General features: G+C 39.6%; 1 protein-coding gene and 1 non-coding gene across 2 annotated transcripts; one reads left to right on the top strand and one right to left on the bottom strand.

Annotated features, from left to right (window-relative positions):
- Positions 1-59: 59 nt before the first annotated feature.
- On the top strand, positions 60-3,460 carry LOC104452558 (beta-bisabolene synthase-like). The gene is made up of 7 exons (XM_039303174.1): positions 60-305; positions 943-1,204; positions 1,286-1,661; positions 1,732-1,947; positions 2,226-2,364; positions 2,548-2,796; positions 2,941-3,460. Exons 1-7 carry the CDS (start codon positions 60-62, stop codon positions 3,241-3,243), a joined length of 1,791 nt encoding a protein of 596 aa, XP_039159108.1. The 3' UTR covers positions 3,244-3,460.
- A 9,366-nt stretch (positions 3,461-12,826) lies between these two features.
- On the bottom strand, positions 12,827-12,933 carry LOC120289093. The gene has a single exon (XR_005547051.1). It is a non-coding gene; the product is annotated as a small nucleolar RNA R71 (small nucleolar RNA).
- Between the last annotated feature and the right edge of the window lie 402 nt (positions 12,934-13,335).

Here is a 13,335-nt window from a genome sequence, read left to right as displayed (position 1 = left end):
AGACCAACCCCTATATAAAGGATAGTTGGCATACTAAGTGACTCGCTACAAAATTCGCAATGGCTCTTCAGGCATTGTCAACAAGCTTCCTCCCCTCCTCATTTCACCATAACCAGTCCCCTCTCTTATTCTTTAGGCACCTCCGCTCCTCCTCCTCCGCCGCCACCTCCTCCACTACCTCCAGTGCTCAATTCGTGACATGTGCTTCGAAGATTGAAGTTCAAGCGATTGGGAGACATTCGGCAAATTGGCAACCTAGTGTTTGGGACTATGACTATTTGCAGTCACTTAGCGTTAATTACAAGGTAACGAATTTTCTTTTCTTTTTTTTTTGTTTTTGGCACAAACCCCAGCCTAGCTTAAGTACTATGGGAAATATTCACATTTGGTCCGTCAAACTTGGAAAAATTTCCCAACAATTTTCGGTCTATGGTTCTGATAATTTCGGTAACAATTTATTCCATGATGGCACTGATTATTTGAGTATTATACTTTTGTTTGGCATCGATTAATACCTCGGCTTCACTTTGCCGTGCTCAAATTTAAGTTACCACGCCGACGACAGAAAAAAAAAAAAATAAGTTTAGTGACCGAGGTGCACTGTTTCCCTATTTTCTATTTACTTTGGTGGGACGAGTCCATAAATCCCAAAACGACATGGAAACAAAGGACAAATTGTACTTTGAATCTGGTTTATGGATGTATACATCTTGTGTAATTCTGTATACGATTTATATATGACATTCGAGATCTGTAAAATCAATTTGCACCTTCATCCAGTGCTAAAGTATCAAATCTACGGCCAATAGCAACAATATTCTATATGAGATATCGATAAACCTGGTCAAAACGGCATACTCTCAACAAAAAGGCAAGAGCTCAACAATGCTTGTGCATTGACTTCGATTAAGATCTCATTTTTCAGAGTTTTTCATGTGCTAGGAGGATAAATGTTCGGAGGAAGTCCAAAGGTTGAAGAAAGAAGTCAAGGGTCTATTCGACGGGGAGATGAATCAGGTGGCCAAGCTCAAGTTCATTGACGTGGTTCAAAGACTAGGACTAGGATACCGATTTGAGACGGAGATCAAGAATGCTCTAAGTTCCATCTATAACAACACCGAAGATGCTCAACTTTCGGACAATCTTGATGTCGTTTCCCTTCGATTCCGGCTACTTAGACAACATGGATACAATACACCGCAAGGTACTCGTCAACTATAAAACTTTTGTAAATCATGTCGATGCATCAAAATTTACCCTTCCATTCCTTTTGTTGGACATATAGATGTGTTTCAAAGATTTATGAGCAAGACGGGCACATTCAATGAATCGCTCAATGAAGATGTGAAGGGGCTTCTTGGTCTTTATGAAGCTTCTTTTCATGGATTGGAAGGTGAAACCATACTCGATGAAGCTTGGACCTTTGCTTCTAAGCATTTGAAGGATCTAAACCTCAACGAAATTTCCACTAATTTAGCGAGCCACGTGAGTCATGCATTACATTTGCCTATCCACTGGAGGCTAAACAGGTTGGAGGCTCGGTGGTTCATTGACATGTACAAGAAACAACAAGACATGATCCCCTCTTTGCTACGATTGGCTAAATTAGACTTCAATTTAGTGCAGTCAGTCTATAGGAAGGAAGTCAGCAATCTGGCAAGGTACACAATCAATCTGGCAATGTGGGAGCGCATTTTGATCGACTTAATCATCATATGACAATTTTTTCAGGTGGTGGGTTGAACTTGGGGTGAACAAGATGACCTTTTGTAGGGACAGGATAGTGGAAAGCTATTTTTGGAGCAATAGTATGGTTTTCGAACCTCAACATACAGCTTATAGAGAAATGAATGGGAAGCTTGCTAGTATGGTGGTACTTATTGATGATGTTTATGATATATATGGGACGCCAGAAGAACTTGAGCTCTTAACAGATTTCATTGTCAGGTTTGCCTAGTATCACCACCGTCATCATTTTCCCTTGTAACTATGACTGCCAAGAAAAAAGACATAATTAATTAGTCTATGAATGCAATGGAAAAAAATACTAAAAATTATATATTATGAAATAAATTCTTCAATGCGTTTTGGACATATCATGGTTTATGTTGGTGGTTTGGGCTAATAAAGTAATGGTTGGCATTAATTTTCGTTATTGTTACTAAGAAGTGTATTGAATGGCGGTAAATTTGGTAAAATTGCTGAAATTGTGATAACTTATCAAGGTGGGACATCACAGACATCGATAGGCTTCCTCCAATAATAAGGGATAGTTTCATGGCCATGTACAACACGACCAACGAAATTGGGTATTGGACGATGAGAGAGCGAGGAATCAACCCCATCCCTTACCTGCGGAAAGTGGTAATTTTGACTTGCTAAATCTTTCACCTGATAATTTCTAGTCCATGTCAGTTGATTCATTTTTCTACTTCTAACTTTCGTTATGACTTCTAAATTTGAACGTTTGAGAGTCTGAAAAAGTATGAGAAAAGAACGTCCCTTGACTTGGTCATTGACACACTTTTCCGAATTTCAATCCTATAGTGGGCCGAAGAATGCAAGGCGTACCTGAAGGAGGTCCATTGGCGCAGCAAGGGCATTAAACCGACCCTGAAGGAATACATTGACGTTGCGACGAATTCATCCGGAGGGGTGGTTTTGATGTTGCCCAGTTACTTCCTAACCACGGATAAATTGACGGAAGAGGGACTTGATTACGTGTCGAAAATCCCAAGCATCATGCGTTGTTCTAGCAAGATGCTTCGACTCATCAATGATCTCAGTACATCATCGGTAACTTACTTTTATATTGTTCTTCTCCTTGCAAATAGTGGCTCATAAGAAAAAAAGAGTACATCTTTTTTATTTCTTCGATACAAAAGTGGGAAGAGTATTTGGACTTATGGTTATAACCCAACAATAATTGTCCATGCTTAGCATGAAGTGGCACGAGGAGACAACTTGAAGGCACTGGAATGCTACATGAATGAAACCGGTGCGTCGGAAGAGGCCGCGCGTGAACACATCATGCATATGGTGCGTGAGGCCTGGAAGTGGATGAATAGAGCCGTGTTTGAAGACTACCGAATTCCCGGATTAGGGCCTTTTCTTGGTGCCTGTGTAAACACGGCACGAATTTGTCATACTTTTTACGGATGTGGAGACGGATTCGGCCAACCCAGTAATATTACCAAGGACTCTCTTGCGTCGGCTATATACGATCCCGTGCCCCTCGATTAGGCATGCATTATTGACCATCGGTCTTGCTTGTGGAGAGACCCTTTGATCTTATGTGTCTTTCTTAGTATTTTAGGGTGGTTCTGTGAGCTCTAAGATGTCGAAACTGTTTTATTACATGAAGTCTATTGTTGGGCTTCGGCAGAGAAGCACATGCTATTCCGTGCTTTGTGTGGTGGCTGATTATGTAATCACAAACAATAAACAATATTCGTGATGATCGAATTTTTATTTATGTTGAATATTTAGTTTTTTGTATTGGAGAAAAATTGAAAAGAAAAGGACTATATAGAAGAAAATGAAAAATCGTTTGACTTCGACCAACGCTGGTTCAATGGAATTTGAAACGGTGGCTGCGCAGAAAGTTTTTATTTCTACCATCGAGTTTCATAGAAACGGTGTCCCAAAGATTCTCCAATGTCCAGAACATTGCGAGGCTATTTTGGAAGGTTGAAATGTCGATGAATTAGATTGGAACGAGTATTTTCTTCTTCTCTAACGATTATACTATCTTTCTATATCGTTCTTTGCGTTTGAATTCAGAAAAATGAACACTTTGGAGTGCATCATTGTACAGATAAAAAAAGAAGTACGTTATTGCATTCTTATGGAAGACATCATATCTTGTAGAAAGTTTCCTGAAAAATGTCTTGACTCATTACATCTTTTGTCTTTAATTTTTTTTTTTTGGTTTAATTATCCAAAAAATCCTAAATGCATTGTACGGTGATCAATTCAATCATAAATTTTTCAATTGTACCAATTCAGTTATAAATATTTCAATTATATCAGCTTAGTCAAACATTTTGAAGATTTGTCAATTTAATTCTAAAACTATTATTTGGATATTTAACTGGAATGTCTACATTTTCAAACCGTCAAAGGACATGAATATTATGATGGGAATAGGACATGAATATTATGATGTGAATGTTATATATCTAATCTCTACAGCTTAGTTGAAATATTGTCAAAAGGTTTAAAAAAATTCCAAATAAAGGCCCTAAATATCATTGATTTTTCAAATAAGGGTTTGAAGTGAACCTTACCTTAAATAAAGACATAAGTGCCCTCATTTTATTAAATAAAGGCCTAAAATGGACATTGTTTCAAATAATGACTTGAAGTGCCCATGTCAATATCAAAAAGGACTTGAACTTTTCGGCCGATCAAGGGCATTTCCGTCCTTTTGCTTTTTCTTATTTTCTTATTTTTTTCCTTTTCTCTTTATGTTCATAAAAAGACAAACTAAAAAAAAAGAAGGCTAAAACTTAAGAAAAAAAATTAGGTGCAAGGTTGGCAGCTAGACCTCCCTCACTTGTGGTTGCTGCCCTATCGCTAGTGGGGCATCGGACATGGCTAATGGGGTTGCTGACCAAAGGTGAGAGCTTGGTCCTCGCTAGATTCAAAAGAGGGTTGCCACCCTTCCCTAGGTCTAGGCAAGGTGTCCACCTTGCGTAGTCATCGGCGATCCCACTAGCCATGGCCAATGCCCCACCGACGATGGGGTGGTAGCCACAGGTGACTAGACCTCCTCCTAAGTTTTTTTTTTTTTTTTTTTTTTTTTGTGAATGTTTTTTGTTTTTTTTTTAGTCTTTATTTTTTATTTTCTTAGTTTGTCTTTTTTATGCCAAAAAAGAGAAAAAAAAAGGAAAAATAAAGAAAATAAAGAAAGCAAAAGGATGGGAATGCCCTTGATCGGCCGATGAGGTAGGTCATTCTTTTAGATTAATATGGCCACTTCAAGCCCTTATTTGAGAAAATGAGAGCATTTCAAGTTCTTATTTGAGATATGATTTACTTTATGCCATTATTTAAGAAATTGAGAGCATTTCAAGCCATTTTTGGAATTTTTCCAAAGATTTAGGACTAAATTGATAAATCATTAAAATGTTTAGGATATGGATATTATGACATATCCAATCTCTACATCTTAGCCAGAAGAATTACTACCTTGGCATATCCAAAGTGATTGGTAAAAAATGCTTAAACCATTTAAGTGCAATTAATGAAGTTTTGCAAGCTTGTTAACAAGTAGTGATCCAACGATTATCCAGTTTTCCACTCTAACAACTTGAATCGACTTACCTCACTCAATTAGTTGCAGCATTCCAAGAAATAAAACTTACATATTCCCTCACATTTTGTGATTTTTCTTTTTATGCATTTATGAGTTGTCACACAGCATGAGATATTTAAGCCAGCCAAAAGCTCCCCCATAACCCAACGGATCCACAGTATACCAACTCTTGTTCACCGCCAAGCGATTTATAAGCCGAGTCTTGCCTGCAAAATACATCAATCAATTAGCTCATCCCTGGCGACCAAAGTAAAACCATAAGAAAGAAAAAGGACCTGGTTTCTTGGATGTAACTGCATCTTCCTTCTTCCGAACCAAAGCATTGATATGGGAAGACTTGCCCAAATTAGACGGACCCAAAATCGCAAAATTGGGCCTCACATTTTGGGACAGTTCTTGGCCCTCCCATTGCTCTTCATGAACTCCACTTCCTTAATCTGGGTGTGACCCTCGCTAGATTGAACCGGTGTTGGAAGAAGAAAACTTTCCGGATGATCTGGTCGAGTCAGAGGTTGTCGGGCTTGCGATTTTGGCAGCGGAGGCATGGAAGCTAGGGTCGTGGTGGGTGGGCTACAAGAGAGGAGGGGTCTTGGGAGAGAACGAGAAGAGCGAGGGATTCGAAGATGGCCGAAGTGAGGGCTGAAGAAGAGAGGTTAAGTGCAAAGCAAAGAGGCGTAATAGCCATTGTTGGATAGAGATGATTTGCTTAGCGGTCGAGGAAGCGAAGAAAAAGAGATGAGGAAGCGAAGAGGCAAAGGGAGAGAGAGTGTGTGTCGGAAAGGGGGTTGAGCATGGTCTGGGTGGGCGGTTCCCACCTTGGAATCAGGAACAATCTATTAAGGATTGGTTATGAAAAATTGGAATCGGGAACCGCCCATTGATTCTATGGATCCACCCAAGAATCGGACTGGGGTGGGTCCATGGAACCAATCCCATCAAACTTCATTCACTCATTACAACATTTTTTGACAAATCAAAGTAAAGCAAAAAAAAAAAAAAGAAAAAAAAATTCATATTCTTAATTGCAAGATTAGTAAAAAGATTGGACTCAAATTGAGAGTTGACACCGTAAGCCAATGGGTGTTGAGTTGAGAGTCAAAGTTGTGAGTGAGAGAGAGAAACAACTCGTATAAGATAAAAGTAAGACAAGACAAGCACTCGGTTAATAGGTATTGAATTTTAGATTAGGAATTTTAGGGTTTCATTTTTCTTAAATTTTTTTGTCATAAATTTTTATTAAAAATTAAATATATATTTATATATTACCAGTTCAGTTGAGTGAGTGGGTGAGTGGACCCACATCTATAACCGAGAACCGGATCGGTATCCATCGATTCTAATAAATTGGAGCCGAGAACTGGATTGGTTCCCTTGGGAACTACAAGTTTTAGTTTAGTTCAGTTTAGTTTCGAGCAGTCCGGGTGGTTGTTGGTTCTTTTCCACACCCAAAGTAAGGAAGCCTACTTCAACACTATTGGAGGGGAGAAAATATTAGGTGGGTCAGCCACAACATGTATGCCCTAGCCAATCAAGAGGCTCCATGTGGCTCCACGTCAGTTAGTGGTCCCCATAGCTCTTTGTACATAGAAAATACTAATTGCCTCCTTACATTAATGGCTGCACTAGACCTGTTGTGAAGAGTTAGGTTTCGTTTGGCAACACTTCTATTTCTTTGTTTTTATGTTCTTTTGCTCCTTGGAATAGAAAAAATAGAAATATGTTTGGTAACGTTAATTAATTTTTTATTCTCCAGAATAAAAAAGTGGTTAGGGAATAGATTTGAAACAAAAATAAGAAATATAAAAGAGTATTTTTTTATTCCCTGAAACAATTTCTAGAAATAAATCATTTTTTTCTTTTCTTTCTTTTCTTTTCTTCTTCCTTGCCGCTTGCTCTATCGTTGGCCAACCCTCGGTTGTCGATCGCCACCTCCCGCTGATCGCCATTGGGTGTAACAAATGCTTTCCTATTCTTTTTCAATTATGAGAATATAAATTTTGTATAGTTATCAAACGCATTCTTTTATTCAGAAATTATTTAAGGGAATAAAAATAGAAAAATATTATTTCTGAAAAGAAATTATTTCCTAAAACAAAAATGTTACCAAACAGACTCTTGTTTCACTTTCTCTCTCCTCCTTTTTCTCCTTTTGAAGGAGGAAGAATGAGGTTTTTTCTCTCCATTCCTCTCATGAATTCAAAATTTCAGTTCCCTTGTCTTCATTCTCTTTGATGCTCACTCCCTCTCTACTCTGGCTCTCACTTGATGCTCATTGGGTGTCACTTCTTTGCTCTTTACTTCAGAGTTTGCTTGGCTTGTTTTGCTCCAAAGCTCCCTCGGTGCTCAACGGGTCTCTCTTTTTCGCTCTCTGCTCTGGTGCTTGCTCGGCTCATTTTGCTCCAAAGCTCCCTAAGTGCTTGGCGGGTCTCTCTTTTTCACTCTTTGCTTTGGTGCTTGCTTGGCTCGCTCGCTCTTTGCTCTAGTGCTCGCTCGCTCTCTAAATTTCTTCTCATCGGAAATTCAGATTTTAGAAATTTTTCTGAGAACTCGAAGAATGATCAATTATCATGAACTGAAGGTTGGGTTTTGCAATTTTAACGAGGCAAATCTTGTGGGCTGAGGTTGATTTGGAGAGTGTCTTACTTTCTTTTCTAGGACTTTCAAGTCTTGTTTGATTGCTTTAGGGATGTTTTCTTGGTCGGGATTGAAACTGCAGGAGAATCGCGTCCTTGTTTTGCTTGTTCCAATTGGCTTTGCCTTTGCTTTTAGAGCTCCATGTTTTGGTTTCACATTTTTCGCTCCTTTTACCAATTCCTAATAATAATTAATAGTTACAATTAATTTTTTTTTATTTATCAAAGTCAAAAATAATAATCTGATTTTGCTTTGATTGACAATTCCGTTCTTGCCAAAAACAATTAAGTGAAATTCTCATCTAGATTTTATACTCCTTAAAATCAAGAGATTCCACTGGATGGCAGTATTGGGGCAAACAAAACTTAATTTCATCATTGATGAACTAAATCTAGTACAAGATAAAAACAAAAAAAAAAAAAAAAAAAAAGGATGCTAAGGTGACGGTACCATTATTTCTTGGGAATAACAGTGCCATTTTGACCGCACACTAAATGGAGATGCAATTGACAACCGAAAGAGACAAAATACGGTATGGAATCATTGAGCAAGGCTGCCGCATCCCCAAGGGCCCTCCCCCCCCTCTCTCCCTCCATCAGAGCACCTCATCTCCTCGCAACTCAAGCTTTTGAGCATAGGTTCTTGCTGCCGTCCCTCCTACCCACAACCCCATAATCATCACTTGCTATTCTCCCTCTAACTTCAACCTCGATGGCTGCCCTCTCCTCGTGAGCAAAGTAGTGCAGTGCCGGTTGAAGGGCTCGTGTTGGTATAGGATCGTGATCGCTAGAATTGAAGCCAAGACTGATAGTGATAGGATAGTGACTGAGAGTGAGGGCTTCAGCGAGGTTTTAGTGGGTAGCGATGGCGGCAGCGAGCCAGCTCTTGACTCAGACATGTGTGCAACAGCAATGAAGAGAGGTTCACGGTGGAATCGGCAAATGGCTCGTCGTCTTTCTTCACTTCACTTCACTTCAAGGGAAGGTGAAGTATTTGTTCTTACATTCATTTATTTTTTTCATTACCATTGAGAGAGAGAGAAGCATGAGAAAAGTCAAGATGTGGGGCCTCAAGTACCCAATATCTTTTTCACCGGAGGGTATCCTAGTTGATATTTTAGTAGACTGGACAAGCTAGTCATTTGGTGGCCTTGACACAATACATGGTGCAGTTTAGACTGCACCGCCGTGATGGTGTAGTCGGCTTATCATTTTCCCAAAAAATAAAAAATAAAAAGAAGGCACTAGTCGGATTGAATAGTGTCAGGACTGTATTAGCCCCCCAATTAACTCAACCACAAGAATAGCCGGTAAAATATTAAGATTACTATAGGTTCCTCGATAGCAGACACAAAACCTGCAAAACACAAACTAGTCTCGATGAAATTGACAAAGAAAATGGATGGCTATGACTAAAAAAAAAATCCTCAATATCTAACGAAGAATCTAGAGAACTAGACTGCCGGCACCCTCGCCTTCTGCCAGACCCTCCTCTAGGCGGCACTCCCGCCGGAGCTTTGCTTCACCACCCTCAGATTCCTAAAACGGGCCTTCGGCTTTGACTATTCTACTATTACTATGAAATCAACGAGAACAACTGTGTTAACACCATCCAGCTCTACTCAGCTCCTTCGTCTCCGCCTCCTGTAGCCACCTCTCCCTCGGTCGCACTCGCAACTTTAGCTCACCACCTGCGGCCACTCAAATAATGACTGCATCATCGACATCTTTGATGGCGTTGACGTCTAGTGGGAGCATGTGGTGAGGTAGTGGCAGTCCCAACCTTCCTCGTGGGGCCCCTCCCCGACAAGAAGCGTGGGTTCACGCTCCAGATTAGGAAGTGCAACAATGAGCTCATCCTCGACTCCTACATGGACTACATCATGAACAAGGCCAACGACATCCGCCGTAAGAATCAAGAACGCCTCCTTAACACTAATTCGTGTGGCGGGTAGAAATCGGTGCCGTTCAAGCACTCGAGCACCTTTGACACATTGGCCATGGACCCATAGAGGAAAAGGGACATCATGGAGAACCTCCGTGACTTCACGGCTGGGAAGGACTTCTATCAGCAAACGGGTGGGCCTGGAAGCGGGGCTACCCACTCTACGGCCAGCCCGGGACGGGGAAATCAAGTAAATATTGCCGCCATGGCCAATTTCCTTGCCTATGACATCTAAGACCTTGAGCTGACCAAGGTGTGCTCCAACTCCGAGCGAGCAGCAGAGACCCAACAAGCCCCGAGGGAGCGTTAGAGCATAAAGCAAACAAGTCGAGCAAGCGCTAGAGCAGAGCATGAAAAAGCACGACCCACCGAACACAAGTGCCGGAGCAAAGAGCGAAGAAGTAACGCCCAATGAGCGCCGAACGAGAGCAAGAGCAGAGAGGAAGCGAGCATCGGAAGGAGTGAAGACAAGGAAACTGAAATTTTGAATTCATGAGAGGAAGGGAGAGAGCGTCATCTTCCTCCTTCGTAAAGAGAAAAAGGAGGTGAGAGAAAGTGAAATAACTCCCCACATAAGGTCTAGTGTAGGTCTACTGCGGCCATTAATATGTGCTGGCCTATTATCAAGGGAAATTTCTAAAAAGAAAGAGGAAATTAATATTTTCTATGCGCAAAGAGCAGTGTGGTCGTGTGTGGAGAAAATATTGAGTGGTCCGAGAGCGCCATGTCAGCGTGGTCTCTGACCACTTACGCAGTGCCACTTGGAAGCATGGGCCCACTTGATACTTCTGTCTTCTTGCTCTCTCGCCTCCCTTCCTCTGATCCCTTCTTTCTCCTCTCCTAGCCTACACACAACTCAGACTCTCTCCTCCTAGCTCACACGTGGTCTCTGCAATGCATTTATTACGACATGGAAGAAGGAAAGAGAAGCAGACGATTTTCGTTCCTCTCTTGCAATTGCGAACCCCATTTCTTTCTCCTCACGAAGGGTTTGAAATTTTGAATCTCAATTTCTCTATCTGCTTTCATTACTGCTCCACCGTGCGTCAAGTGATCGTACCCCATCGCCCCATCGCCGATGAACCACATTATGGCTACCCCTACTCTGGCGCTCACTCGCTTCTCTCTCTGTGCTCATTGCTACTTCAACGTTCGTTCCGGCTGATAACTCTATAAAAATAGGGTTATTTTACCTATTTTAGGCAGTAATTAATGCATTATATGTGAGAAAATATTTGGATTTCCTTCTGATTATTTGAATTTTCCTTGTTTATGCAGAATAATGAGATATGAAGAGGATAAGAAAAAGAATGGTAACTATCAGGAATTCAAATAAAAGCAGCAGTGAAAGATGGATATCAAATCAGGAAATTCTTGATTTTGTTCCCTAATGTTATCTACAAGCGTTGGGAGATAGATATCTTGGATATATCCTATAAATAGAGACAAAGAGAGCAGCTAGGGTTTTTTAGGGGGGAGAGTTAGATCGTTTTCCTTTGTTCTGAGAGTTTTTCATGTATTTTGAAGAGAAGACAAAAGTGGTGACATAATTCTTGTTCTTTGATTCAAGATGCTGGGTTTGATTTATATTTTTACTTTTTCTTCTACTATGTTCTAATTTTCTTTTGTTAGGGCTATGATGTAACCTAACCATGATGATATGAATTTCATGATTTTTATGTTTTACAATTGATTTCATTCATGTGAGTTATATATTATTGCGTTTAATGCTTTTGAGTAACTGGCCATCACTTGAATGATCTGATGTGCATGTTTGAGACTGAGAGGTGATAATATGCAATTGCTCATTATAATATATAACCATGAATTAAACGTGGATAGAAATATACTGCGTTATTTGTGTAGCCTTCAGTGATAAGGTGATCCAAAAGACTCATTGTAAACCGGGAATATTCATAATTTTTAATGCACTCATGTTTATTTTAATTCACATAGAGATATAGTGGATTAATAAGCTGAGGGATAGGATAGTAAATAGATTAGGAAATTCCGCTATCACATGTTTGATATCGTTCTTTTATTCACAATAATATGAAATTCATATCTAGTGGTTATGGTGAAATCGGATGCTCTAACATATTTATCTGATTGATTTTACTGCATTTAGTCTTCAAAGTCTTCAAGTTTCGATTTTAATTTATTCTTAATTATATTTTGATCTGTTAGATAAATTTTAGAATTAATCTATTTTATTATTTAATTAGTTTATTAATCATCGATTTCCGTGGGACGATACTTTATCTCATCATTATATTACTTGTTCGATACGTGCACTTGCGTTTAGAATTTTACGAACAAGTTTTTGGCGCCGTTGCCGGGGATCGTTTGTTTAATACTAATTAATATTGATACCAGATAATTCTACGTTTAATCTAGCTTTCGTTTTGTTTTATTTTTCAGGGTGTACATCGGTTTATGACACGTAGCCAACAAGGGAAACTTGTTGAGCTTGATCCAGAAATCGAGCGAACATTCAAAAGACGACTAAGAGAATAGAGAAATCACGCTAAGATGGCAGACGATGAGAATGAAAATCCACGTAGACTCTTAACAGATTATGCTGCGCCAACAGTTCAAGGCACCACATCAAGTATCAGAAGACCTGCAATTCAAGCAAACAACTTTGAGATTAAGCCGTCACTTATTCAGATGCTTCAACAATCAGTGCAATTCAGTGGGCTACCAAGCGATGATCCAAATGCTCACATGGATGCTTTTTTTGAAATCTGTGACACCATTAAATATAATGGAGTTACAGATGATGCTATTAGATTGAGATTATTTCCATTCTCTCTTAAAGACAAAGCTAAGAGTTGGCTTTCTTCTCTTCCTGCAGGATCAATTACTACATGGAATGATATGGCTCAGAAATTTCTTGGTAAGTTCTTTCCACCTGCAAAGTCTACGAAGATGCGTAACGATATTACTAATTTTATGCAGATGGATAATGAATCATTATCTGAAGCATGAGAAAGATTCAAAGAATTTCTTAGGAGATGCCCACATCATGGACTACCCGTATGGATGTAGGTACAAACTTTTTATAATGGCTCTAGTGCAAATCTTCGTTCTATGATTGATGCAGCTGCAGGGGGGACTTTAAATAATAAAACACCATAAGAAGCCTACAATCTATTAGAGGAGATGGCATTCAATAGTTATTAGTGGCCTACTGAGAGATTACCAATGCGAAAAGTTAGCGGAGTTCATGAAGTGGATGCTTTTGCTGCAATTGCTGCACAATTTGAAGCAATCAACAAAAAGCTTGATAATATGAGTGTTTCAGCCATGAAAATTCATAATTTGACATGTGATTTTTGTGGTGGAGGACATGTTAGCACAGAGTGTCAGGTACGTAATACTTTCAAACAACCTAGTGAAAATTCTAACTTTGTTGGGAATTTTAACAGGTCGCA

Source organism: Eucalyptus grandis, chromosome 1 (assembly GCF_016545825.1).
Source record: "Eucalyptus grandis isolate ANBG69807.140 chromosome 1, ASM1654582v1, whole genome shotgun sequence".
Taxonomy (NCBI): Eukaryota; Viridiplantae; Streptophyta; class Magnoliopsida; order Myrtales; family Myrtaceae; genus Eucalyptus; species Eucalyptus grandis.
The sequence above is the reverse complement of the archived record's forward strand: the minus strand, read 5'-3'. Positions and strand labels throughout refer to the sequence as shown.